We start from the raw sequence: 26,870 nt of genomic DNA on the forward strand, positions 1-26,870 counted from the left end.
GGCTTCATCTACCAACATTACTGCCAGCCCACCTAAACCATGGCTTCAGCTACCAACATTACTGCTAGCCCACCTAAACCATGGCTTCAGCTACCAACATTACTGCTAGCCCACCTAAACCATGGCTTCAGCTACCAACATTGCTGCCAGCCCACCTAAACCATGGCTTCAGCTACCAACATTACTGCCAGCCCACCTAAACCATGGCTTCAGCTACCAACATTACTGCCAGCCCACCTAAACCATGGCTTCAGCTACCAACATTACTGCTAGCCCACCTAAATCATGGCTTCAGCTACCAACATTACTGCTAGCCCACCTAAATCATGGCTTCATCTACCAACATTACTGCTAGCCCACCTAAACCATGGCTTCATCTACCAACATTACTGCTAGCCCACCTAAATCATGGCTTCAGCTACCAACATTACTGCTAGCCCACCTAAATCATGGCTTCAGCTACCAACATTGCTGCCAGCCCACCTAAACCATGGCTTCAGCTACCAACATTACTGCCAGCCCACCTAAACCATGGCTTCAGCTACCAATATTACTGCCAGCCCACCTAAACCATGGTTTTAGCTCAGACTGCATACAGTACACAGTGTGATGCTTAGCTACATAGCCAATGGCTACAATAACAATCAATTGCACCAGACAGAAGGTCAGCGGTGGAGGTGGTACCTTGCTGATGGTGCTGTCCATGGGCTTGTACTCGGTCATGAACTCATCCAGAAAGATCTTGAAGGTGTTGACCCAGACCTTGACGGGCGACTCGCTCCAGTCCCTCTGCTCCAGGCGCATGGTCTTCTCCAGGATCTGCTCGAACAGGGCGTACAGGTCCTTATAGCGGATACTCTTCCCATCATCCATCTGGAGAACACAGAGGGTTACATCAAAATCATGATGTTAACTACTGCCATTTAAATACATAGGCATTAAGGAAACTATTGTAAAGTAGTTACCATGTAACTACTAGCCATGTAAATACATAGGCATTAAGGACACTATTGTAAAGTAGTTACCATGTAACTACTAGCCATGTAAATACATAGGCATTAAGGACACTATTGTAAAGTAGTTACCATGTAACTACTGCCATGTAAATACATAGGCATTAAGGACACTATTGTAAAGTAGTTACCATGTAACTACTAGCCATGTAAATACATAGGCATTAAGGACACTATTGTAAAGTAGTTACCATGTAACTACTAGCCATGTAAATACAACGGTATTAGGGAGCCTGGGATTCTAACAGGGTTGTTGCTCTACTGTACTAACCGCTAGAGCAGTAGAGTAGGAGTTGAAGATATTGAGGCGGAACTCCTTCAAGGCCTTTTTAAACACCACGTCCACCATTGTGTCTTTCTTACCGCCGTCCTCAGCCACCAGGTCACTGATCTAAACGAAACAAAAACAACTGCTTGATAAAAGGGTTCTCTCGGGCTTCAGTACATGAGCATTATAAAACCACATCAGTCTGGACACTGGACAACCTCAACACCGATATTCAGAATCATCATGTTCAAAACTCAACATTCAAAGAGAGAATTTATATTGGTAATCAACCTGAAAACTCTACCTTCCTCGTGCTGTTGTAATAACACTCTTTCTTCATCTGCATGTATCTCTATATATGTGTGTGTGTGTGTGTGTGTGTGTGTGTGTGTGTGTGTGTGTGTGTGTGTGTGTGTGTGTGTGTATGTTCAAGTGTGTGCTTTGTGTCCATGTGTGCGAGTCTGCATATGCAGTGGTGGAAAAAGTAGCCAATTGTCATACTTGAGTAAAAGTATAGATACCTTAATAGAAAGTTACTCAAGTAAAAGTGAAAGTCACCCAGTAAAATACTACTTGAGTAAAAGTCTAAAAGTATTCGGTTGTAAATATACTTATGTATCAAAAGTAAAAGTATAAATAATTTCAAATTCCTTATATTAAGCAAAGCAGATGGCACCATTTTCTTGTTTTAAAAATGTACGGATAACCCGGGGCACACTTCAACACTCCGACATAATTTATAAAAGATGCACGTGTGTTTAGTGAGTCCGCCAGATCAGAGGCAGCAGGGATGACCACGTGTTCTCTCGATAAGTCCGTGAATTGGACCATTTTCCTGTGTAACGAGTACTTTTGGGTGTCAGGTAAAATGTATGGAGTAAAGAATTATTCAGGAATGTAGTGAAGTAGTCAAAAATATAAATAGTAAAGTACAGATACCTTAAACACCTATTTATGTAGTACTTTAAAGTATTTTTACATAAGTACTTTACACCACTGTGCATATGCCTGCATATTTCTGTGTGTGTGTATTGGAGGGTGCGTCTTTGTGTGGGTGGGTGGGCGTGTCTCTTTGTGTGAGTGGGTGAGTGCGTGTGTGTGTGTGTGTGTGTGTGTGGGTGGGTGCGTGTCTGTGTTTGGGTGGGTGTGTGTGTGGGTGGGTGCGTGTCTGGACAGGTGATTGTGTGTGTGTGTGTGTGTGTGTGTGTGTGTGTGTGTGTGTACCTTCTTCATGAGGAAGTCGTTCATGCTCCTGTAGTCGTTTGTGCAGGTGAGGATCTGCAGTGCATCGTTCCCCCACTGGGCAGGCTCTAGGGCGACACTGCTAATCTTGACGCTACGCCGCCTCTTCACTTTTGGCGAGGGCTCCTTGTTTTCCTTGAACTCCTTGGCCCCCCGCTCCAGGGTCAGGTCTGGACTACAAGGCGGTGACATGTAATCCTGTCCTGCTGGGAGGGAGGGATGGCGAGACAGACAGAGTAGCAGCATAGTAAGTCTCACGCCTTCCGTTCAAGTCTTCTAGACTCCCTTATTAAGTTTGGCAGTGATCTTCACTGTGTCTTCTTCTGACAGTTAAACCTGCTGAACCCCACAATGACCTTTAACCCTCACCCACCTTCTCCCAGCAGTGGCCCCGTGTCTCCGTCATCTGCATCCATGGAGTCACCTCCACAGAACAGCTTCTCTCTGGACGACTTCTTCTCACCCTGCTTCGTCTTGCCCCAGAAACGCATCTTACCACGAACCCTGGTGGGGGGAAAGACAGATCACAGATTCATTAACCCTAACCTGAACCCTGGTGGGGGTAGAGACAGATCACAGATTCATTAACCCTAATCTGAACCCTGGTGGGGGTAGAGACAGATCACAGATTCATTAACCCTAACCCTGGTGGTAGGAGAGACAGATCACAGCTTCATTAACCCTAACCCTGGTGGTAGGAGAGACAGATCACAGCTTCATTAACCCTAACCTGAACCCTAGGGTTAATGATAAAACTTAAGATTTCCTGGGGTAACAATGTAAGAAATAATACATAAAAAAACTAAATACTGCATACTTTCCTGAGAACGCGAAGCGAGGCGGCCATCTGTGTCGGCGCCGGATGTTATCAAACAAGCTAAGCGTCAGTATAGAGACAAAGTACAGTCGCAATTCAACGGCTCAGACACGAGAGGTATGTGGCAGGGTCTACACGCAATCACAGACTACAAAAAGAAAACCAGCCCCGTCGCGGACCGCAATGTCCTGCTCCCAGACAAACTAAACAACTTCTTTGCTCGCTTTGAGGTCAATACAGTGCCAATGACATGGCCGGCTACCAAAACCTGCGGGCTCTCCTTCACCGCAGCCAACGTGAGTAAAGCATTTAAACGTGTTAACCCTCACAAGGCTGCCGGCCCAGACAGCATCCCTAGCCACGTCCTCAGAGCATTCGCAGACCAGCTGGCTGGTGTGTTTACGGACATATTCAATCAATCCTTATCCCAGTCTGCTGTTCCCACACGCTTCAAGAGGGCCACCATTGTTCCAGTTCCCAAGAAAGCTAAGGTAACTGAGCTAAACGACTATCGCCCCGTAGCACTCACCTCCGTCATCATGAAGTGCTTTGAGAGACTAGTCAAGGATCATATCTCCTCCACCCTACCTGACACCCTAGACCCACTCCAATTTGCTTACCGCCCAATAGGTCCACAGACGACGCAATCACAATCACACTGCCCACTGCCCTAACCCATCTGGAGAAAAGGAATACCTATGTAAGAATGCTGTTCATCGATTACAGCTCAGCATTTAACACCATAGTACTCGCCAAACTCGTCATTAAGCTCGAGACCCTGGGTCTCGACCCCGCCCTGTGCAACTGGGTCCTGGACTTTCTGACGAGCCGCCCCCAGTTGGTGAGGGTAGGAAACAACATCTCCACCCCGCTGATCCTCATCACTGGGGCCCCACAAGGGTGCGTTCTCAGCCCTCTCCTGTACTCCCTGTTCACCCATGACTGCGTGGCCATGCACACCTCCAACTCAATCACCAAGTTTGCAGACGACATTACAGTGGTAGGCTTGATTACCAACAACGACGAGACGGCCTACAGGGAGGAGGTGAGGGCCCTCGGAGTGTGGTGTCAGGAAAATAACCTCACACTCAACGTCAACAAAACAAAGGAGATTATCGTGGACTTCAGGAAACAGCAGAGGGAGCACCCCCCTATCCACATCGACGGGACAGTAGTGGAGGTGGAAAGTTAAGTTCCTCGGCGTACACATCACGGACAAACTGAAATGGTCCACCCACACAGACAGCGTGGTGAAGAAGGCGCAACAGCGCCTCTTCAACCTCTGGAGGCTGAAGAAATTCGGCTTGTCACCGAAAACACACAAACTTTTACAGATGCACAATCGAGAGCATCCTGTCGGGCTGTATCACCGCCTGGTACGGCAACTGCTCCGCCCACAACCGTAAGGCTCTCCAGAGGGTAGTGAGGTCTGCACAACGCATCACCGGGGGAAAACTACCTGCCCTCCAGGACACCTACACCACCCGATGTCACAGGAAGGCCAAACAGATCATCAAGGAGAACAACCACCCGAGCCACTGCCGCTATCATCCAGAAGGCGAGGTCAGTACAGGTGCATCAAAGCTGGGACCGAGAGACTGAAAAACAGCTTCTATCTCAAGGCCATCAGACCGTTAAACAGCCATCACTAACATTGAGTGGCTGCTGCCAACATATTGACTCAATCTCTAGCCACTTTAATAATTAAACATTGGATTTAATAAATGTATCACTAGTCACTTTAAACTATGCCACTTTAAATAATGTTTACATACCCTACACTACTCATCTCATATGTATAAACTGTACTCTATACCATCTACTGCATCTTGCATATGCTGTTCAACCATCACTCATCCATATATATTTTTATGTACATATTCTTATTCATTCCTTTACACTTGTGTGTATAAGGTAGTTGTGAAATTGTTAGATTACTTGTTAGATATTACTGCATGGTCAGAACTAGAAGCACAAGCATTTCGCTACACTCGCATTAACATCTGCTAACCATGTGTAAGTGATAAATTACATTTGATTTGACAGCTACAGCACATGGCTTCAAATCACAGCTTGACACTGCTGGTGATCCAACCTTCATAATCCTCCAAAAGCAAACCCATGTCCACCATTTCTATTGAGTATTGAGTACTTTTTGATTATTATTGAGGAATCTAACCAAGAAATCATGTGAGGCTATGAAGCCACTCTACCTCATTTGCATTGCTATCTACACTGAGTCTACAAAACATTAAGGAACACCTGCTCTTTCCATGACAGACTGACCAGGTGAATCCAAGTGAAACCTATGATCCCTTATTGATGTCATTTGTTTCATCCACTTCAGTCAGTCAGTCAGAGACAGGTTAAAGGATTTTTAAGCCTCGAGATAATTTAGACATGGATTGTGTATGTGTGCCATTCAGAGGGTGAATGGGCAAGACAAAAGATTTAAGTGTCTTTGAACGGGGTATGGTAGTAGGTGCCAGGCGGGTCAGTTTGAGTGTGTCAAGAAATGCAACGCTGCTGGGTTTTTCACGCTCAACAGTTTCCCACGTGTATCAAGAATGATCCACCACCCAAAGGACATCCAGCCAACTTGACAACTGTGGGACGCATTGGAGTCAAAATGGTCCAGCGTCCCTGCGGAACGCTTTCGACACCTTGTAGAGTCCATGCCCTGACGAATTGAGGCTGTTCTGAGGGCAAAAGTGATGCAACTCAATATTAGGAAGGTGTTCTTAATGTTTTGTTCACTCAGTGTATACTCTATTAAAATGACTACAATTGTCACCATGACAGGAACAAACCTTCCATCTGACTGGGCGTTCTTGCGTATCGTGTCAACTTTGGCCAGATCTCCAGATGACATGGCCTTGTGCATCTTCTTCTGTTCCTCAGAGCTGGTGGAAGGCTGAAACACCAATGAATGACACAATGTCAACAACATCATACATAAATAGATATGACAGTTAAAAGAGACTTTTCAATATCTACAGTACTAACTGAAGTCGTGTTGCTCTACATCTACGTTTTCCTATCTCACAGGAGACGGGAGGATTATTCCCAACGCCAGTAGATGGCAGTACAACAATAGATTCCTTGACAAAATGTAGCACTTCCACTAGCCTGAGTTGTCAGTTGTACTCGAGTCTAACATTATTCAATACTGTCTATAGCTCACAGTTTTTCACTAGCCTACCTGACTAGCAGTATAGCTAACATGGATAGCCAGATAGCACAATAAAGACAGTTTATGTTACGCTGAAGTAAAGAGGTCAGGAATGTGTGTTAATTAATCATCAGGGAGGAAGGTCAAGGTTGAGCAATGACCTTCAACCCAGGATCCCAGGGTTCGGTCAGAGAGCAGGGCTACTGGTGAGAAGAGAAAGCTAACAGGCTAACAAGCTACAGTAACACATGCCATGGCTGATTATGCTGACAGAGAGGAAAAAGGAGAAGGAGAGTATCACTTCTGGGCTGTGAAGAAGTGAGGAGACAGGCTAAGTTAGGCTAGAACCTTGATTGGGTTTTAAAGAGAAGAGTGTGTTAGCATCGTTGAAACAGTTTATGCTCGGAGGAAGAGGAAAAATCTAGTTAAAGCGTAGGTTGTTTTAGTTGAGTTGCTCGGTAGCGCAGGTCTACCCAGCCAGTGCTGAAGAGGGTTAACAGCAGGGGAAAAAGATGGCCGTCCCAATGTGAACTTATATTAGTTGAATTGGGGTGTAGGCCGAGGTTTAGGTATGGGTCTGTTTTCTTTACCATCTCTGAGTCACTGAAACACTCAAAGGACTCCTGTTTAGGGATGGTTGGGGCGTAGGGGGGAGGGGAGGAGAGGGGGGGCTTTCCGTCGTACTCATCCTCCTCCGACTCGCCCCCTAGCGAGGAGGTCGGTGTGCGGGTCAGAAAGTCAGAGCGTGTCCGTGCCATGCGGGCTTTCTTTCTGTGGCCCGCCCTGCTGACCTGGTTGACCAAAAACGATATAACAACAGTTGAAACACACTCACAAACAGGCCAATGAACGCTGCTTTCCTCTTTAGGACCTGTGGATACTAGACAGGGTCTTGGATGCCCCGATGTTTCCCTTTTTAGTCAGTGCAACTTTCTCTCTGTGTCGCCATCTTTTTATTCCGTCGGTCTCACGCTCTCTCTCTCTCTCTAAGATATGTATTTTTTTTAACATTTCTTATTTAACCTAGCAAGTCAGCTAAGAAAACATTCTTATTTTACAATAATGGCCTACCCCGACCAAACCCTCCCCTAACGCGGACGACGCTGCTCCATATGTAAACACATGCAAACCCTTAGAACATATACAGAAACACACACAGAATATTTATTTATCAGTCTGATTATTTGATATGAACATGCAAAAACACACAAACATTATAACAAATGCTACCGGGTCTGCCATTCACTCACCTCCTGTGTTCTCAGTCCTATGGTGGGCTTGGTGCTTGAGGAAGGGCCCTCTTTTGGGACTGCTACAGGCTTCTCCTTGTCAAACCTAAAACACATAGAGTCATTGAGTCAGGGAATGAAGAGGGGGCTAAAGCTGCAATATGTAACTTTTAGAGCGACCTGACCAACTTCACATAGATATGTGAATTATAGATCTGACATTCTCATTGAAAGCAAGTCTAAGAAGCAGTAGTTCAGTTCTATTTCTCTATGCTTCCTGTTAAGTTTCGTTTTGCATCTTTTACTTTTGGTTTTGTACACCAGTTTCAAACAGCTGAAAATACAATGTTTTTGGTTATGGAAAATATATTTCACAGCGGTTTAGATGATACAATGATTCTCTACAATCAGAGTTATTGTTTTGTCATAAACTGAAATTAGGCGAACTACTAGAATTTTGCAACCAGGAAACGGTAGAGCGATTTCTACATATTGTACCTTTAAGTTTCTGTGAAATAGTAAATCATTATTCCAAACCAATTAATTCCCAAGCAACACCTATTTTTCTGATGTTTTTTTAAACTTATATAATCTTTATGTGAACTATGCATCTATTAGGGCTCTTGGTTTCTTTTCAGAGATTAAGAATAATGTATGACATACGTTTTTAGGAATAATCTCCCATGTGTATCAACGTCTAGTTGGGTGGTAAAGGTACTTACAGTACATGATAACTCCATGTCTAGTTGGGTGGTAAAGGAACCTACAGTACATAATAACTCCATGTCTAGTTGGGTGGTAAAGGTACTTACAGTACATGATAACTCCATGTCTAGTTGGGTGGTAAAGGCACCTACAGTACATGATAACTCCATGTCTAGTTGGGTGGTAAAGGCACCTACAGTACATGATAACTCCATGTCTAGTTGGGTGGTAAAGGCACCTACAGTACATGATAACTCCATGTCTAGTTGGGTGGTAAAGGCACCTACAGTACATGATAACTCCATGTCTAGTTGGGTGGTAAAGGCACCTACAGTACATGATAACTCCATGTCTAGTTGGGTGGTAAAGGTACTTACAGTACATGATAACTCCATGTCTAGTTGGGTGGTAAAGGTACTTACAGTACATGATAACTCCATGTCTAGTTGGGTGGTAAAGGCACCTACAGTACATGATAACTCCATGTCTAGTTGGGTGGTAAAGGCACCTACAGTACATGATAACTCCATGTCTAGTTGGGTGGTAAAGGCACCTACAGTACATGATAACTCCATGTCTAGTTGGGTGGTAAAGGTACTTACAGTACATGATAACTCCATGTCTAGTTGGGTGGTAAAGGCACCTACAGTACATGATAACTCCATGTCTAGTTGGGTGGTAAAGGCACCTACAGTACATGATAACTCCATGTCTAGTTGGGTGGTAAAGGCACCTACAGTACATGATAACTCCATGTCTAGTTGGGTGGTAAAGGCACCTACAGTACATGATAACTCCATGTCTAGTTGGGTGGTAAAGGCACCTACAGTACATGATAACTCCATGTCTAGTTGGGTGGTAAAGGCACCTACAGTACATGATAACTCCATGTCTAGTTGGGTGGTAAAGGTACCTACAGTACATGATAACTCCATGTCTAGTTGGGTGGTAAAGGTACCTACAGTACATGATAACTCCATGTCTAGTTGGGTGGTAAAGGCACCTACAGTACATGATAACTCCATGTCTAGTTGGGTGGTAAAGGTACCTACAGTACATGATAACTCCATGTCTAGTTGGGTGGTAAAGGCACCTACAGTACATGATAACTCCATGTCTAGTTGGGTGGTAAAGGCACCTACAGTACATGATAACTCCATGTCTAGTTGGGTGGTAAAGGCACCTACAGTACATGATAACTCCATGTCTAGTTGGGTGGTAAAGGCACCTACAGTACATGATAACTCCATGTCTAGTTGGGTGGTAAAGGCACCTACAGTACATGATAACTCCATGTCTAGTTGGGTGGTAAAGGCACCTACAGTACATGATAACTCCATGTCTAGTTGGGTGGTAAAGGCACCTACAGTACATGATAACTCCATGTCTAGTTGGGTGGTAAAGGCACCTACAGTACATGATAACTCCATGTCTAGTTGGGTGGTAAAGGCACCTACAGTACATGATAACTCCATGTCTAGTTGGGTGATAAAGGCACCTACAGTGCATGATAACTCCATGTCTAGTTGGGTGGTAAAGGCACCTACAGTACATGATAACTCCATGTCTAGTTGGGTGGTAAAGGCACCTACAGTGCATGATAACTCCATGTCTAGTTGGGTGGTAAAGGTACCTACAGTACATGATAACTCCATGTCTAGTTGGGTGGTAAAGGCACCTACAGTACATGATAACTCCATGTCTAGTTGGGTGGTAAAGGCACCTACAGTACATGATAACTCCATGTCTAGTTGGGTGGTAAAGGCACCTACAGTACATGATAACTCCATGTCTAGTTGGGTGGTAAAGGCACCTACAGTACATGATAACTCCATGTCTAGTTGGGTGGTAAAGGCACCTACAGTACATGATAACTCCATGTCTAGTTGGGTGGTAAAGGTACCTACAGTACATGATAACTCCATGTCTAGTTGGGTGGTAAAGGCACCTACAGTACATGATAACTCCATGTCTAGTTGGGTGGTAAAGGCACCTACAGTACATGATAACTCCATGTCTAGTTGGGTGGTAAAGGCACCTACAGTACATGATAACTCCATGTCTAGTTGGGTGGTAAAGGCACCTACAGTACATGATAACTCCATGTCTAGTTGGGTGGTAAAGGCACCTACAGTGCATGATAACTCCATGTCTAGTTGGGTGGTAAAGGTACCTACAGTACATGATAACTCCATGTCTAGTTGGGTGGTAAAGGCACCTACAGTACATGATAACTCCATGTCTAGTTGGGTGGTAAAGGCACCTACAGTACATGATAACTCCATGTCTAGTTGGGTGGTAAAGGTACCTACAGTACATGATAACTCCATGTCTAGTTGGGTGGTAAAGGTACTTACAGTACATGATAACTCCATGTCTAGTTGGGTGGTAAAGGCACCTACAGTACATGATAACTCCATGTCTAGTTGGGTGGTAAAGGCACCTACAGTACATGATAACTCCATGTCTAGTTGGGTGGTAAAGGCACCTACAGTACATGATAACTCCATGTCTAGTTGGGTGGTAAAGGCACCTACAGTACATGATAACTCCATGTCTAGTTGGGTGGTAAAGGTACTTACAGTACATGATAACTCCATGTCTAGTTGGGTGGTAAAGGCACCTACAGTACATGATAACTCCATGTCTAGTTGGGTGGTAAAGGTACCTACAGTACATGATAACTCCATGTCTAGTTGGGTGGTAAAGGTACTTACAGTACATGATAACTCCATGTCTAGTTGGGTGGTAAAGGCACCTACAGTACATGATAACTCCATGTCTAGTTGGGTGGTAAAGGCACCTACAGTACATGATAACTCCATGTCTAGTTGGGTGGTAAAGGCACCTACAGTACATGATAACTCCATGTCTAGTTGGGTGGTAAAGGTACTTACACTACATGATAACTCCATGTCTAGTTGGGTGGTAAAGGCACCTACAGTACATGATAACTCCATGTCTAGTTGGGTGGTAAAGGCACCTACAGTACATGATAACTCCATGTCTAGTTGGGTGGTAAAGGTACCTACAGTACATGATAACTCCATAGCTGGATTCAATACTCACTTAGAGAACGCCACTCTGTCTTTGGGCGCAAAGAAGATGTTTTCCGACATGTCAGTCATGCTGATGCTGGTGCCCTGATTAGCTGGGGCCTTCTTGGGAACCCTCCCTCTGGCTCCTCCTCCCCCGCTCTCTCTGGACTCCAGGGTCAAATTCGGCGCCCAGCCATCCGCAATGGGTCTCCCATCCCTGGTCTTTGTTTTGGGGGCTGAGGGAGGTGGAGGGAGCCGGGCCTGGTTGGGCTGGGCCTTGTTGGGCTGGGCCTTGTTGGGCTGGGCCTTGTTGGGCTCAGGATGGGGCATGGGGACACTCTGGGTGTCCATCGGCCCAGAAGGAGAGAGGTATGCGTGGGCAGCGGACACAGACTGGGTCCTGGAGGGTGGAGCCAGAGCCAGAGCCGGGGCTCTCTCGATGAGAAGGGAGCTGGGTCTAAGGGGCCTGGTAGAGGTAGCTGCGGTTGCACTCCTGTCTTGGGGGGGCCCTCCCTGCCGGCTCTGCTGGATCCTGACCAGGGCCTCACCCCTCTGCTTCTCCAAAAGTTCCCTCTCGTGCTGGGCGAAGTGGTGCCGCTGTCTCTCCAGAACCTCCTTCTGCTTCCGGATCTGGTCCATCATCTCCCGCTCGTTCTGCTGCTGCAGGTGCCGCTGCCTCTCCTCCTTTTCCTCGTTCAGTCGCTCCAGCTTCTCCAGGACCAACTGGTTGGCAGCCGGGACAGGGGTGGGGCCAGAGATGGGGATGACTGGGGCGGGATCTAGTGGTGGAACGGGTGCAGGGACTGGTAGCCGTGGCGATGAAGGGGATTCGCCGGTTTGTGCCGACCCATCACGAACCTCTACAGGGGGAAGACGAACGACGGCACCACCGAGTTCCTCCTGATCCAGGGGGGTTTCCTTCTGCATGCTGATGACCACAACCACAGGTCGCCGTGACGATTCCCGCCTTTGTTTGATTGACTTGAGCGGCTTGGAGACGATGGTGGTACTAGTGGTATCGGCCTCGAGGGGTCGCGAGGAGTCATCGCCAAGACGACGGGTGATGACCAAGCTGCCATCAGTTGACGGGACGTAAAAGGTAGGGAGGTAGTTCTCTATCTTGGGCGGAGGTGGAGAGGCGGCAGCCGGTTCTAGCTTAGCCTGACTCTGACTGTCTGGAGGTGGGGAGGCGGCATCGGACACAGAAGCCCTGGGAGGCTCCTTCGACACGAGGCTGACCTCCGGGGCCTGCTCCAGCTGCACTTCAGAAGAGAGGGGGGAACCAAGCTCCTCCTCATCCGCCAAAGTTGCCCTCTCCCCGAGTATCTCGTCGTCCATGCTGAGTAGCTCGAAGCTGCCCTTGGAGCTCTGGCTGTCGGGGGTTCCGGGTCCCTGGGGGGAGCGGTGAGGCGGGGTGGTGGTGGGGGCCAGCTCGGCCGACCAGCGCCTCTCTTCAGAGGGGGACGAGGCCCCACCACTGCCCGTGGCCCGCACCTTGAGCAGCTCCAGGCTGAACTTGGCCTGCTCCAGCTCCCTCATCCTCCGGCTCTCCCTCTTGGCCCTGGTGGTCCTCTGGCAGGGCTCGTCTAGGGTCCTGGTCCTCTCTCTCACCACCACGGCGGCTGTCGACGAAACTGGCGGTGGTTCCGACTGGGCCCTACCTGAGCTCTCTGCGGCCCTCGCCACTCCTCCCTCACCTCCTATTTCTACACCTCGTCCCTCTTTTACCCTCTCCTCCTGGCTGTTCAGTCTCTGGAGGCTCCTTTCCCGCTCCTTGTATGAGCGGTCCTCCCATGTGCTCAGGTCCAGGCCCATGATCCTCACTGGCTGATCGTCTTCTTCTGGCGAGAGACGCGTCTGTCCATTCTGCAGCAGCTGCTGTTGTTGTTGACTCTCTCTCTCCCTCAGCCTCTGCTCTTTCTCCCTCAGTCTCTGCTCCTTCAAATGTCCGAAGCTGTCAATCAAGGAGGCATGGTTACAGCTAAACCAATCACAAGGCAACACCACACCTTCATTGAGTCTTAATTCCTTGTTCCTTGACACAAGACAGACTAGACACTTAAAAACATATCACAATCTCTTCCTGTTGAATGTGTCAACTCAAAGTGGCAGCCTTATGGGAGAATGTCCTCCTCTAGCTCAGCTGACTGTTGCTACTTTGTTCTGGGTGTTTATGTAACAACATTATTTGAACAGGAGACTTTTCAGCTGGCAGGCCATGAATTCGAGCACGTCACCAGTTACGACAGGACGTGGAGGAGGATTGGATATAGAATTATGACCAATAAGTACAGTGAATTAACTTTGCAGCAATTTCTAATCTCATTGCAAGAATGTTTCCATCAATGAGTTGAAATTATGGAGGCATGGAAGTTCAGATGGTCTTCTGTGGCAACACTGCCTTCATCAAATGTTCCATGGCATTTCATATTGATTTCCATGATCATTCAGAAACAGTAATGAAGCAAGCTCAGCTGCAGATAGAAATGTAATATGTAGAACAGACTATTCACTCTCATGTCATGTGGAGAACAACGTCTGCTCTAAAACTTTCTGCAACACTTCACATTAGTTTACCTCTGTCTGGCCAGGTAGCCTTTGCCCACTGCCTGTAGCAGCGCCATGGTGCCACGCAGTCGCAGGTAGGCATCTCTGGCCATGTGGCAGCGCCAGGCTGTCTGGATGGCGAGTGCCGCCCCCTCCCGTTCTCGCCGCTTCAGCAACGCCCTCCACTCCCTCTGCAGCAGCAGGGCCGCCTCCCGCCACAGCCCGAACCTCCAGCGCTCCCTGTACCCCCGCCAAGCTGTCTGGATGCACAAGGCTGCCCCCTCCTGGATGCTTGGGTCGTAGTCCTCCTCCTGCTTGGACTGGTAGGCACGCCACCATTTCTGTGTGAGGGGAAGTATTTTTTTAATTTAACCTTTATTTAACTAGGCAAGTCTGTTAAGAACAAATTGTTATTTTTCAATGACGGCCTACACCGGCCAAACCCAGACGACGCTGTAGGTGAGATCCGAGCTGTGCATGTTACCGCATTTCTAGTATGATGGAATTTATTACTTGTATTGGATTTGAGTCCATCCCTCTGTAGCAACGTCCAATCCCGAATCCCCCCCTTCCCCTATGCACTTGTGGAGATCTGATTAGGTAAAAATTCCATCAAGCCAATCAGAAAGCAAGGTGGAGCTATTACCATGTTGCTTATACCTATTCAATCCTCTCAGATTTCCACAAGTGCATAGAGGCTAGGAGGGGCTGGGTCTATTAGGGGGGCTTAGCGGTATTAGGAGGGCCTGGGGGGCTAGGAGGGGCTGGGTCTATTAGGGGGGCTTAGCGGTATTAGGAGGGCCTGGGGGGCTAGGAGGGGCTGGGTCTATTAGGGGGCTTAACGGTATTAGGAGGGCCTGGGGGGCTAGGTGTGTTAGGGGGGCTTAGCGGTATTAGGAGGGCCTGGGGGGGCTAGGAGTGTTAGGGGGCTTAGCGGTATTAGGAGGGCCTGGGGGGCTAGGTCTGTTAGGGGGCTTAGCGGTATTAGGAGGGCCTGGGGGGCTAGGAGGCTAGGTGTGTTAGGGGGCTTAGCGGTATTAGGAGGGCCTGGGGGGCTAGGAGGCTAGGAGTGTTAGGGGGGCTTAGCGGTATTAGGAGGGCCTGGGGGGCTAGGTCTGTTAGGGGGCTTAGCGGTATTAGGAGGGCCTGGGGGGCTAGGAGGCTAGGTCTGTTAGGGGGCTTAGCGGTATTAGGAGGGCCTGGGGGGCTAGGAGGCTAGGTGTGTTAGGGGGCTTAGCGGTATTAGGAGGGCCTGGGGGGCTAGGAGTGTTAGGGGGGCTTAGCGGTATTAGGAGGGCCTGGGGGGCTAGGAGGCTAGGTGTGTTAGGGGGGCTTAGCGGTATTAGGAGGGCCTGGGGGGCTAGGTGTGTTAGGGGGCTTAGCGGTATTAAGAGGGCCTGGGGGCTAGGAGGCTAGTGTGTTAGGGGGGGCTTAGCGGTATTAGGAGAGCCTGGGGGGCTAGGAGGCTAGGTGTGTTAGGGGGGCTTAGCGGTATTAGGAGGGCCTGGGGGGCTAGGAGGCTAGGTGTGTTAGGGGGGCTTAGCGGTATTTGGAGAGCCTGGGGGGCTAGGAGGGGCTGGGATTTGGCACTACTGTATAAAATAATGTTTGGTATAGTCAGGGAAAATGTTGTCAAAACAGGACACAAGGCTATCCAAACTTGGATGATTACACAAAGAGCAAAAGCAGGCTCAGCAGAGATAAAAGAAATGCATGAGCTGTTTGACAGACCTTTTGTTCTCCTGCTTTGGGAACATCACCACAACTCCTCCATAAGATGCTTTATTTCCTTTTGTTAGCTCTCTCCCTCAGTCTCTGGCTATTAACACTTCTACCCATTGATTGGATTTATTTTTCTTTTCAACCAGGCAAAGCCAAAACACCCGAGTCTCTTTCCAAAGGACCAATTAGGCGGTTCCAGTGTAAACAGATATAATACGAGGCCCTCTCCAAGCAGGGAAGGGAGAAGTGTTTAACAGGGAAACAATAAAGGGGGAGGTATAGCAAGGGTAGATGCCCTGATCCATTTTGTTAATTTTTTGTTTTCTTTTATACTGTTTTTCCACACTGTGTATTCATATACTGTATTCTTCACATAGCTCTTTCTAATATATCTACTACGGAACATTGCATTTTGTTACACTGTTCATTCACACTGAATATCTATATACTGGATTCCTGACATAGCTCACTGTAATATATCTACTGCTGTACATATTCTTAAGTAGATATTTTAGGTGTAAATACACAGGTTGCTTTTGGATTACTGATAGTGTATACCGGATTCGTTTGGATTACTGATAGTGTATACCGGATTCGTTTGGATTACTGATAGTGTATACCGGATTTGTTTGGATAACTGATAGTGTATACCGGATTTGTTTGGATAACTGATAGTGTATACCGGATTTGTTTGGATTACTGATAGTGTATACCGGATTCGTTTGGATTACTGATAGTGTATACCGGATTTGTTTGGATAACTGATAGTGTATACCGGATTTGTTTGGATTACTGATAGTGTATACCGGATTTGTTTGGATTACTGATAGTGTATACCGGATTTGTTTGGATTACTGATAGTGTATACCGGATTCGTTTGGATTACTGATAGTGTATACCGGATTCGTTTGGATTACTGATAGTGTATACCGGATTTGTTTGGATTACTGATAGTGTATACCGGATTAGCTCTGACATTCCTGATTTCTTCTTTCTAGTTTGATTATTATTATTTGTGTACTTGTTTGCCAATTTGGCTGCACTGTTAGGATCTAGTTACACAAGCATTTCGCTGCACCTGCTATAATATCTGTCAAACTGTATACGCGACCAATAAACATTTATTTAATTTTGATTTGATCATGGAGTGCCAGAAGCATTGCAGGGTTTCATTCCAACCAGGCATCACAACTCACTCTACTAATCACCTCACCAACTGTGCTAGTTGATCAATATAAGTGATTGGATAATTTACATCAAGGTCTCAAAGATGTAAAGCAAAACAGGCCCACTGAAAACCCTGAAGTACCGATCCTTGAGGTGTGTGAAATCCATTCCCATTCATAGCCAACTTCTCTAGTACAACAATGTCCCTGTTTATGAAAGGACTTAGTGTTTGGTTTCCGCTGGATACTGTAACGTAACTGAATCAACAATTGCATAATTACTAGGATCAAATATCTGGTATGAGTCTTAGATTGTGATCGTGGAAGTTGAATGACATCCAAAACAAAGTTGAGGAACGGTCAAGAGAAATAGTTTAGCTAATTCACAGAATTTTCCACAAAAATAAATTGTGGGATTTTGTAGGATTACTGAAAGAGCTCTGAATCTAAACATCCCTCCATAACACATACAAATTAAATATCTTGCTGGCCCATCAAAACCGGGCTGAGCAAGACTGCACAGATGAGGACTGACAAACATTTGGATGAGAAGCATTCCTGCCTCAGTTCAATAACATTATTCCCCACTTAAATCCATTTACTAAATACAAAATAAATATCACATATACAAACAAACTGGTACGTATCAAGCCTGGATGTACTATAGATCATTTACACAGTTAATATCACCACCTACGGGGCTGAGAGCCACAGAACAGTGTGTACAGACTTTCTACCAGCCCGGCGCTAACACACCTGATTCAACTAACCAAGACCCTGATTGCATGCAACTGTAAAGAAACAAAAGCCTTCATACCCCTGTAACAGGACCATGCAACTGTAAAGAAACAAAAGCCTTCATACCCCTGTAACAGGACCATGCAACTGTAAAGAAACAAAAGCCTTCATACCCCTGTAACAGGACCATGCAACTGTAATGAAACAAAAGCCTTCATACCCCTGTAACTGGACCATGCAACTGTAATGAAACAAAAGCCTTCATACCCCTGTAACAGGACCATGCAACTGTAATGAAACAAAAGCCTTCATACCCCTGTAACAGGACCATGCAACTGTAATGAAACAAAAGCCTTCATACCCCTGTAACAGGACCATGCAACTGTAATGAAACAAAAGCCTTCATACCCCTGTAACAGGACCATGCAACTGTAATGAAACAAAAGCCTTCATACCCCTGTAACAGGACCATGCAACTGTAATGAAACAAAAGCCTGCATACCCCTGTAGCAGAACCAGGGTTGGTGCCCTGTGCCCACTCATTTTCCCTGGGTGATGAGGCTAAAAGAAGGGGACTGTCCCTGCCCCTGGGTGATGAGGCTATAAGAAGGGGACTGTCCCTGCCCCTGGGTGATGAGGCTATAAGAAGGGGACTGTCCCTGCCCCTGGGTGATGAGGCTATAAGAAGGGGACTGTCCCTGTCCCCTGGGTGATGAGGCTATAAGAAGGGGACTGTCCCTGCCCCTGGGTGATGAGGCTATAAGAAGGGGACTGTCCCTGCCCCTGGGTGATGAGGCTATAAGAAGGGGACTGTCCCTGCCCCTGGGTGATGAGGCTATAAGAAGGGGACTGTCCCTGCCCCTGGGTGATGAGGCTATAAGAAGGGGACTGTCCCTGTCCCTGGGTGATGAGGCTATGAGAAGGGGACTGTCCCTGTCCCTGGGTGATGAGGCTATGAGAAGGGAACAGTGGTTACCTGGATGGTTGTGGCAGCCAGTCTCATACTGATGAAGTGTTTCCTCTCCAGCAGGGCCCTGAAGCGGCGCTGCAGAGTGACGATACGGTTCAGGACCTCCCTGTGGAGCAACGCCTGCAGCCGCTGACGCTCCACCTCCCGCAGGAACACCTGACAGTGGACACAATGAGTGGCACATCATACACACATATATATATATACACACTCTCACTGTTCAAGTATGGACCTCCCCCTCCCTGGATGATCAGACACAGGGGCACAAGAATTTCAGGAATGGAACTATGGGCTGCTAATTATAGACATCAAACCAAAGGAATAGTGCTGGACCCATCTATCAGTCCGTGTGTGTGTGTGTGTGTGTGAGAGAGGTACTGTCCATACTTGGGGTATGTTCTTTATAACATCCTGTCTCCGAGAAAGACTACAGTGCTGGTAATATAATGTCACTGCTCCTTATTTTTCTGTTTGTATATTTAACTAAGTTCAATAACCTAAAGCAGGGCCGAATCTCCACCACCCCTGTGGAGACTGAAACTGATGGTCACCTACCACTCATGAAGACAAACATGACGGATCATTTTTTCTTCTAGCTAGAAGGACAATGCAAGGCCTGTCTGTTCTGTTGTAGTATAGTTCATTAGCCCAGCATCTGTGCTTTAAGGATGTGCATTTGGCCACAAACGTTTCTATAGATAAGGCCTTATGGCACATTCTCATATCCCCATGGGGGTACAATATACTACAGAAAACAAGACAATTGGATACAATTGTTGATACCTTGACTAAAAAGTATCTACTGTAGTGACAGGCAGCTGGATGAATAGTACCATGGTTTTAATCTACTGTAGTGACAGGCAGCGGGGTGAATAGTACCATGGTTTTAATCTACTGTAGTGACAGGCAGCTGGGTGAATAGTACCATGGTTTTAATCTACTGTAGCGACAGGCAGCTGGGTGAATAGTACCATGGTTTTAATCTACTGTAGTGACAGGCAGCTGGGTGAATAGTACCATGGTTTTAATCTACTGTAGCGACAGGCAGCGGGGTGAATAGTACCATGGTTTTAATCTACTGTAGCGACAGGCAGCGGGGTGAATAGTACCATGGTTTTAATCTACTGTAGCGACAGGCAGCTGGGTGAATAGTACCATGGTTTTAATCTACTGTAGCGACAGGCAGCGGGGTGAATAGTACCATGGTTTTAATCTACTGTAGTGACAGGCAGCTGGGTGAATAGTACCATGGTTTTAATCTACTGTAGTGACAGGCAGCTGGGTGAATAGTACCATGGTTTTAATCTACTGTAGCGACAGGCAGCTGGGTGAATAGTACCATGGTTTTAATCTACTGTAGCGACAGGCAGCTGGGTGAATAGTACCATGGTTTTAATCTACTGTAGCGACAGGCAGCTGGGTGAATAGTACCATGGTTTTAATCTACTGTAGCGACAGGCAGCTGGGTGAATAGTACCATGGTTTTAATCTACTGTAGCGACAGGCAGCGGGGTGAATAGTACCATGGTTTTAATCTACTGTAGCGACAGGCAGCGGGGTGAATAGTACCATGGTTTTAATCTACTGTAGCGACAGGCAGCGGGGTGAATAGTACCATGGTTTTAATCTACTGTAGCGACAGGCAGCTGGGTGAATAATACCATGGTTTTAATCTACTGTAGTGACAGGCAGCGGGGTGAATAGTACCATGGTTTTAATCTACTGTAGTGACAGGCAGCTGGGTGAATAGTACCATGGTTTTAATCTACTGTAGTGACAGGCAGCGGGGTGAATAGTACCATGGTTTTAATCTACTGTAGTGACAGGCAGCTGGGTGAATAGTACCATGGTTTTAATCTACTGTAGCGACAGGCAGCTGGGTGAATAGTACCATGGTTTTAATCTACTGTAGTGACAGGCAGCTGGGTGAATAGTACCATGGTTTTAATCTACTGTAGCGACAGGCAGCGGGGTGAATAGTACCATGGTTTTAATCTACTGTAGTGACAGGCAGCGGGGTGAATAGTACCATGGTTTTAATCTACTGTAGCGACAGGCAGCTGGGTGAATAGTACCATGGTTTTAATCTACTGTAGCGACAGGCAGCGGGGTGAATAGTACCATGGTTTTAATCTACTGTAGTGACAGGCAGCTGGGTGAATAGTACCATGGTTTTAATCTACTGTAGTGACAGGCAGCTGGGTGAATAGTACCATGGTTTTAATCTACTGTAGTGACAGGCAGCTGGGTGAATAGTACCATGGTTTTAATCTACTGTAGTGACAGGCAGCTGGGTGAATAGTACCATGGTTTTAATCTACTGTAGTGACAGGCAGCTGGGTGAATAGTACCATGGTTTTAATCTACTGTAGCGACAGGCAGCTGGGTGAATAGTACCATGGTTTTAATCTACTGTAGCGACAGGCAGCGGGGTGAATAGTACCATGGTTTTAATCTACTGTAGCGACAGGCAGCGGGGTGAATAGTACCATGGTTTTAATCTACTGTAGCGACAGGCAGCGGGGTGAATAGTACCATGGTTTTAATCTACTGTAGCGACAGGCAGCTGGGTGAATAATACCATGGTTTTAATCTACTGTAGTGACAGGCAGCGGGGTGAATAGTACCATGGTTTTAATCTACTGTAGTGACAGGCAGCTGGGTGAATAGTACCATGGTTTTAATCTACTGTAGCGACAGGCAGCGGGGTGAATAGTACCATGGTTTTAATCTACTGTAGTGACAGGCAGCGGGGTGAATAGTACCATGGTTTTAATCTACTGTAGCGACAGGCAGCGGGGTGAATAGTACCATGGTTTTAATCTACTGTAGCGACAGGCAGCTGGGTGAATAGTACCATGGTTTTAATCTACTGTAGCGACAGGCAGCTGGGTGAATAGTACCATGGTTTTAATCTACTGTAGCGACAGGCAGCGGGGTGAATAGTACCATGGTTTTAATCTACTGTAGCGACAGGCAGCTGGGTGAATAGTACCATGGTTTTAATCTACTGTAGCGACAGGCAGCGGGGTGAATAGTACCATGGTTTTAATCTACTGTAGCGACAGGCAGCGGGGTGAATAGTACCATGGTTTTAATCTACTGTAGCGACAGGCAGCTGGGTGAATAGTACCATGGTTTTAATCTACTGTAGCGACAGGCAGCGGGGTGAATAGTACCATGGTTTTAATCTACTGTAGTGACAGGCAGCTGGGTGAATAGTACCATGGTTTTAATCTACTGTAGCGACAGGCAGCTGGGTGAATAGTACCATGGTTTTAATCTACTGTAGTGACAGGCAGCGGGGTGAATAGTACCATGGTTTTAATCTACTGTAGCGACAGGCAGCTGGGTGAATAGTACCATGGTTTTAATCTACTGTAGCGACAGGCAGCTGGGTGAATAGTACCATGGTTTTAATCTACTGTAGCGACAGGCAGCTGGGTGAATAGTACCATGGTTTTAATCTACTGTAGCGACAGGCAGCTGGGTGAATAGTACCATGGTTTTAATCTACTGTAGCGACAGGCAGCTGGGTGAATAGTACCATGGTTTTAATCTACTGTAGCGACAGGCAGCTGGGTGAATAGTACCATGGTTTTAATCTACTGTAGCGACAGGCAGCTGGGTGAATAGTACCATGGTTTTAATCTACTGTACCGACAGGCAGCGGGGTGAATAGTACCATGGTTTTAATCTACTGTAGTGACAGGCAGCTGGGTGAATAGTACCATGGTTTTAATCTACTGTAGTGACAGGCAGCAGGGTGAATAGTACCATGGTTTTAATCTACTGTAGTGACAGGCAGCGGGGTGAATAGTACCATGGTTTTAATCTACTGTAGTGACAGGCAGCTGGGTGAATAGTACCATGGTTTTAATCTACTGTAGTGACAGGCAGCTGGGTGAATAGTACCATGGTTTTAATCTACTGTAGCGACAGGCAGCTGGGTGAATAGTACCATGGTTTTAATCTACTGTAGTGACAGGCAGCTGGGTGAATAGTACCATGGTTTTAATCTACTGTAGTGACAGGCAGCTGGATGAATAGTACCATGGTTTTAATCTACTGTACCGACAGGCAGCGGGGTGAATAGTACCATGGTTTTAATCTACTGTAGTGACAGGCAGCTGGGTGAATAGTACCATGGTTTTAATCTACTGTAGTGACAGGCAGCAGGGTGAATAGTACCATGGTTTTAATCTACTGTAGTGACAGGCAGCGGGGTGAATAGTACCATGGTTTTAATCTACTGTAGTGACAGGCAGCGGGGTGAATAGTACCATGGTTTTAATCTACTGTAGTGACAGGCAGCGGGGTGAATAGTACCATGGTTTTAATCTACTGTAGCGACAGGCAGCTGGGTGAATAGTACCATGGTTTTAATCTACTGTAGTGACAGGCAGCGGGGTGAATAGTACCATGGTTTTAATCTACTGTAGCGACAGGCAGCTGGGTGAATAGTACCATGGTTTTAATCTACTGTACCGACAGGCAGCGGGGTGAATAGTACCATGGTTTTAATCTACTGTAGCGACAGGCAGCTGGGTGAATAGTACCATGGTTTTAATCTACTGTAGCGACAGGCAGCAGGGTGAATAGTACCATGGTTTTAATCTACTGTAGCGACAGGCAGCGGGGTGAATAGTACCATGGTTTTGCCAACTTGGTATCCATCGGGTGCAAGGTCCACCTGGCCCAGGTACTGTCCGATGCCTTCCTGGGTGGCACTGGTGCCCTCGGGTAGCAGCACGCGGAAGTGACGGATGAAATCCTGCCAGGCAAGAAGAGGGAAAAGGAGAAACACACACAAAAAACGGTTATTATAAATGTAGGAGGCGGTCCTCAACGGCCACGGTGTCTACTGGTTGACTCTTCTCTATGGCACTGTACTGATCAGCCGTTTGGCTGGCCTTCTCTCCCTTGGTCTGAATCTGTCGCAGGCAGCACAAAACACTGCAGCCCCTGAGGATTGGCGCTGTTCATTTCTAAGTGACATCACCAGCCAGTCTGTAAAGGAACATCTCTTAGCTTCACTCTACAGGAGCGACACAGAGGACAAGATCCAGTTCGGGGCACATGTGGTTTTAGGGATAGTCCATGGTGATATTTACAGGGAGACTAACTAATCATCGAAAAAATATTCCCCCTCCCACTCCCCCAAACGGAGGCCCGTTGTCTGATGTCAACAAAGTCGGCAGTCTGGGAAACTGGTGAAGGCCGTAGGGGTGTGGCTGACTGACTGGGAAACAGATGCTGTGTTTTTACAATTACCCCCACAGGGCCGAGTGTTTCATTAAAGACTATAGAGGCCCTGTTCTCCACACTGATCTCAGGACAGTCTTCAGAAGATGACACGCGCTCCAGATATTTTTCATCATCATAGAGGACCGCAGCTCTAATATGTCAGGGGAATTCAGATAAATGAGAATGTCAAGCTGAGGCTAAAACTAGCTAGCGTTATGAGTAAGTTAATGAGCGTACAGGCGGGGCATTCCTTCTCCTTTCACCATCAAGGTTGTGTATTACAAACGTTCCATCACAGTGGTTTTGCCCGGTGATCTAATGTTTGGCTTCCACCGATGTAAACACTAGTTCAACGGTTCCTTACAGGACAAGCAATATACAAAAAATAAAGGTGATGCTACTATAAAACTGAAGGATTTGCTAAAAGTACAGTAACAAGCTAGACAATCTATAACATTATTGTGACATTACTGTACCCAACTAGTGATATTCAAATGCCACCTAACTTAAGAGCACTGTCCTAATAGTCCCACTATACTATCATACAAACAACATCAAACAAAGTCTTCGAGACAATATGGACACCACTTCAAATCGCAAGCAATTTGTTTGCTCAATGAATAGCACGACATGTTGCATACAACTGATCCCAATCACCAAGCCAACGGAAACACAGAAAGAAGTGGAAACAATGACTCAGACGTTGGACTTGACTCGGAGGTTACTGAGCAACAGAGGACTTGACTCGGAGGTTACTGAGCAACAGAGGACTTGACTCGGAGGTTACTGAGCAACAGAGGACTTGACTCGGAGGTTACTGAGCAACAGAGGACTTGACTCGGAGGTTACTGAGCAACAGAGGACTTGACTCGGAGGTTACTGAGCAACAGAGGACTTGACTCGGAGGTTACTGAGCAACAGAGGACTTGACTCGGAGGTTACTGAGGAATAGAAGAAATTGCATCAGGGCTCGAGTCCACACCACCTTTGGACAGAAGGAAAATGTTAATGCGGTCACTAATGAGTGACTGAAACTTTCACTCTGTTTCATGTTTCCAGGAGAGAAGACAGGAGATTAACACTGACTAATGTCTATGATGTGAGTGCTTCCAGGAGAGAAGACAGGCAGATTAACACTGACTAATGTCTATGATGTGAGTGCTTCCAGGAGAGAAGACAGGCAGATTAACACTGACTAATGTCGATGATGTGAGTGCTTCCAGGAGAGAAGACAGGCAGATTAACACTGACTAATGTCTATGATGTGAGTGCTTCCAGGAGAGAAGACAGGCAGATTAACACTGACTAATGTCGATGATGTGAGTGCTTCCAGGAGAGAAGACAGGCAGATTAACACTGACTAATGTCTACGATGTGAGTGTTTCCAGGAGAGAAGACAGGCAGATTAACACTGACTAATCTCTATGATGTGAGTGCTTCCAGGAGGGAAGACAGGAGATTAACACTGACTAATGTCTACGATGTGAGACAGACTGGTAGATGGGGTAAATTAGGGATGAGAGTGTGTGTGCATCTATGTATATATATGTTTGTGTATGTGTGTGTATAAACTCAGCAAAAAAAGAAATGTCCCTTTTTCAGGACCCTGTCTTTCAAAGATAATTTGTAAAAATCCAAATAACTTCACAGATCTTCATTGTAAAGGGTTTAAACACTGTTTCCCATGCTTGTTCAATGAACCATAAACAATTAATGAACATGCACCTGTGTAACGGTCGAGAAGACACTAACACCTTACAGACGGTAGATAATTAAGGTCACAGTTATGAAAACTTAGGACACTAAAGAGGCCTTTCTACTGACTCTGAAAAACACCAAAAGAAAGATGCCCAGGGTCCCTGCTCACCTGTGTAAAAGTGCCTTAGGCATGCTGCACGGAGCCGTGAGGACTGCAGATGTGGCTAGGGCAATAAATTGCAATGTCCGAACTGTGAGACGCCTAAGACAGCGCTACAGGGAGACAGGATGGACAGCTGATCATCCTCGCAGTGGCAGACCATGGATAACAACACCTGCACAGGATCGGTACATCCGAACATCACACCTGCGGGACAGGTACAGGATGGCAACAACAACTGCCCTAGTTACACCAGGAACGCACAATCCCTTCATCAGTGCTCTGACTGTCCACAATAGGCTGAGAGAGGCTGGACTGAGGGCCTGTAGGCCTGTTGTAAGGCAGGTCCTCACCAGACATCACCGGCAACAAAGTCACCTATGGGCACAAACCCACCGTTGCTGGACCAGACAGGACTGGCAAAAAGTGTTCTTCACTGACAAGTCGCGGTTTTGTCTCACCAGGGGTGATGGTCGGATTCGCGTTTATCGTCGATGGAATGAGCGTTACACCGAGGCCTGTACTCTGGAGTGGGATCGATTTGGAGCTGGAGGGTCCGTCATGATCTGGGGCAGTGTGTCACATTCCCCCCAGAAATGTCTGGGAACTTGCAGGTGCCTTGGTGGAAGAGTGGGGTAACATCTCACAGTAAGAACTGGCAAATCTGGTGCAGTCCATGAGGAGATACACTGCAGTACTTAATGCAGCTGGTGGCCACACCAGATACTGACTGTTACTTTTGATTTTGACCCCCCCCCCTTTGTTCAGGAAAACATTATTCAATTTCTGTTAGTCACATGTCTGTGGAACTTGTTCAGTTTATGTCTCAGTTGTGGAATCTTGTAATGTTCATACAAATATTTACACATGTTAAGTTTGCTGAAAATAAACGCAGTTGACAGTGAGAGGACGTTTCTTTTTTGTTTGTGTGTGTGTATGTGAGTTTACCTGGAAGGTGTACTTGATGCTGTAGCCTGACTGGCGGATGCGCACGGTCTCCAGCATACCCGTGTAGCGTAGCTGCCTGAGCACCAGGCCATCGTTGAAGCGCAGGGGCAGCTTCTCTGCATTGGAACGGATGCATTTGACAAAGTAGGGCTCTGATTGGCCCAGAGTCTCCATCAGCTTATTGAGAGAG

At 46.7% G+C, this 26,870-nt stretch overlaps 1 protein-coding gene across 16 annotated transcripts in view; it reads right to left on the minus strand.

The window, feature by feature from the left end:
- myo9aa (myosin IXAa) overlaps window positions 1-26,870 on the minus strand; it is a 202,530-nt gene that overhangs the window by 17,715 nt on the left and 157,945 nt on the right. For 13 of the 16 annotated variants that reach the window (XM_045708257.1, XM_045708250.1, XM_045708251.1 and 10 more), the window contains 12 exons: window positions 26,681-26,870; window positions 23,279-23,401; window positions 18,634-18,783; window positions 14,062-14,372; window positions 11,516-13,438; window positions 7,763-7,847; window positions 7,103-7,303; window positions 6,151-6,254; window positions 2,897-3,027; window positions 2,506-2,729; window positions 1,285-1,404; window positions 685-873 (listed from right to left, as the gene is read on the minus strand). The exon at window positions 26,681-26,870 is cut by the window's right edge and continues 2 nt beyond it. In XM_045708257.1, the coding sequence (XP_045564213.1) occupies window positions 685-873; window positions 1,285-1,404; window positions 2,506-2,729; window positions 2,897-3,027; window positions 6,151-6,254; window positions 7,103-7,303; window positions 7,763-7,847; window positions 11,516-13,438; window positions 14,062-14,372; window positions 18,634-18,783; window positions 23,279-23,401; window positions 26,681-26,870 (3,751 nt within the window). The remainder of the gene's footprint in view (window positions 1-684; window positions 874-1,284; window positions 1,405-2,505; window positions 2,730-2,896; window positions 3,028-6,150; window positions 6,255-7,102; window positions 7,304-7,762; window positions 7,848-11,515; window positions 13,439-14,061; window positions 14,373-18,633; window positions 18,784-23,278; window positions 23,402-26,680) is intronic. The other 3 variants (XM_045708246.1, XM_045708254.1, XM_045708253.1) reach the window with 3 other exon arrangements.

The sequence above is a fragment of the Salmo salar genome, chromosome ssa26 (assembly GCF_905237065.1).
Source record: "Salmo salar chromosome ssa26, Ssal_v3.1, whole genome shotgun sequence".
NCBI classification, from domain to species: Eukaryota; Metazoa; Chordata; class Actinopteri; order Salmoniformes; family Salmonidae; genus Salmo; species Salmo salar.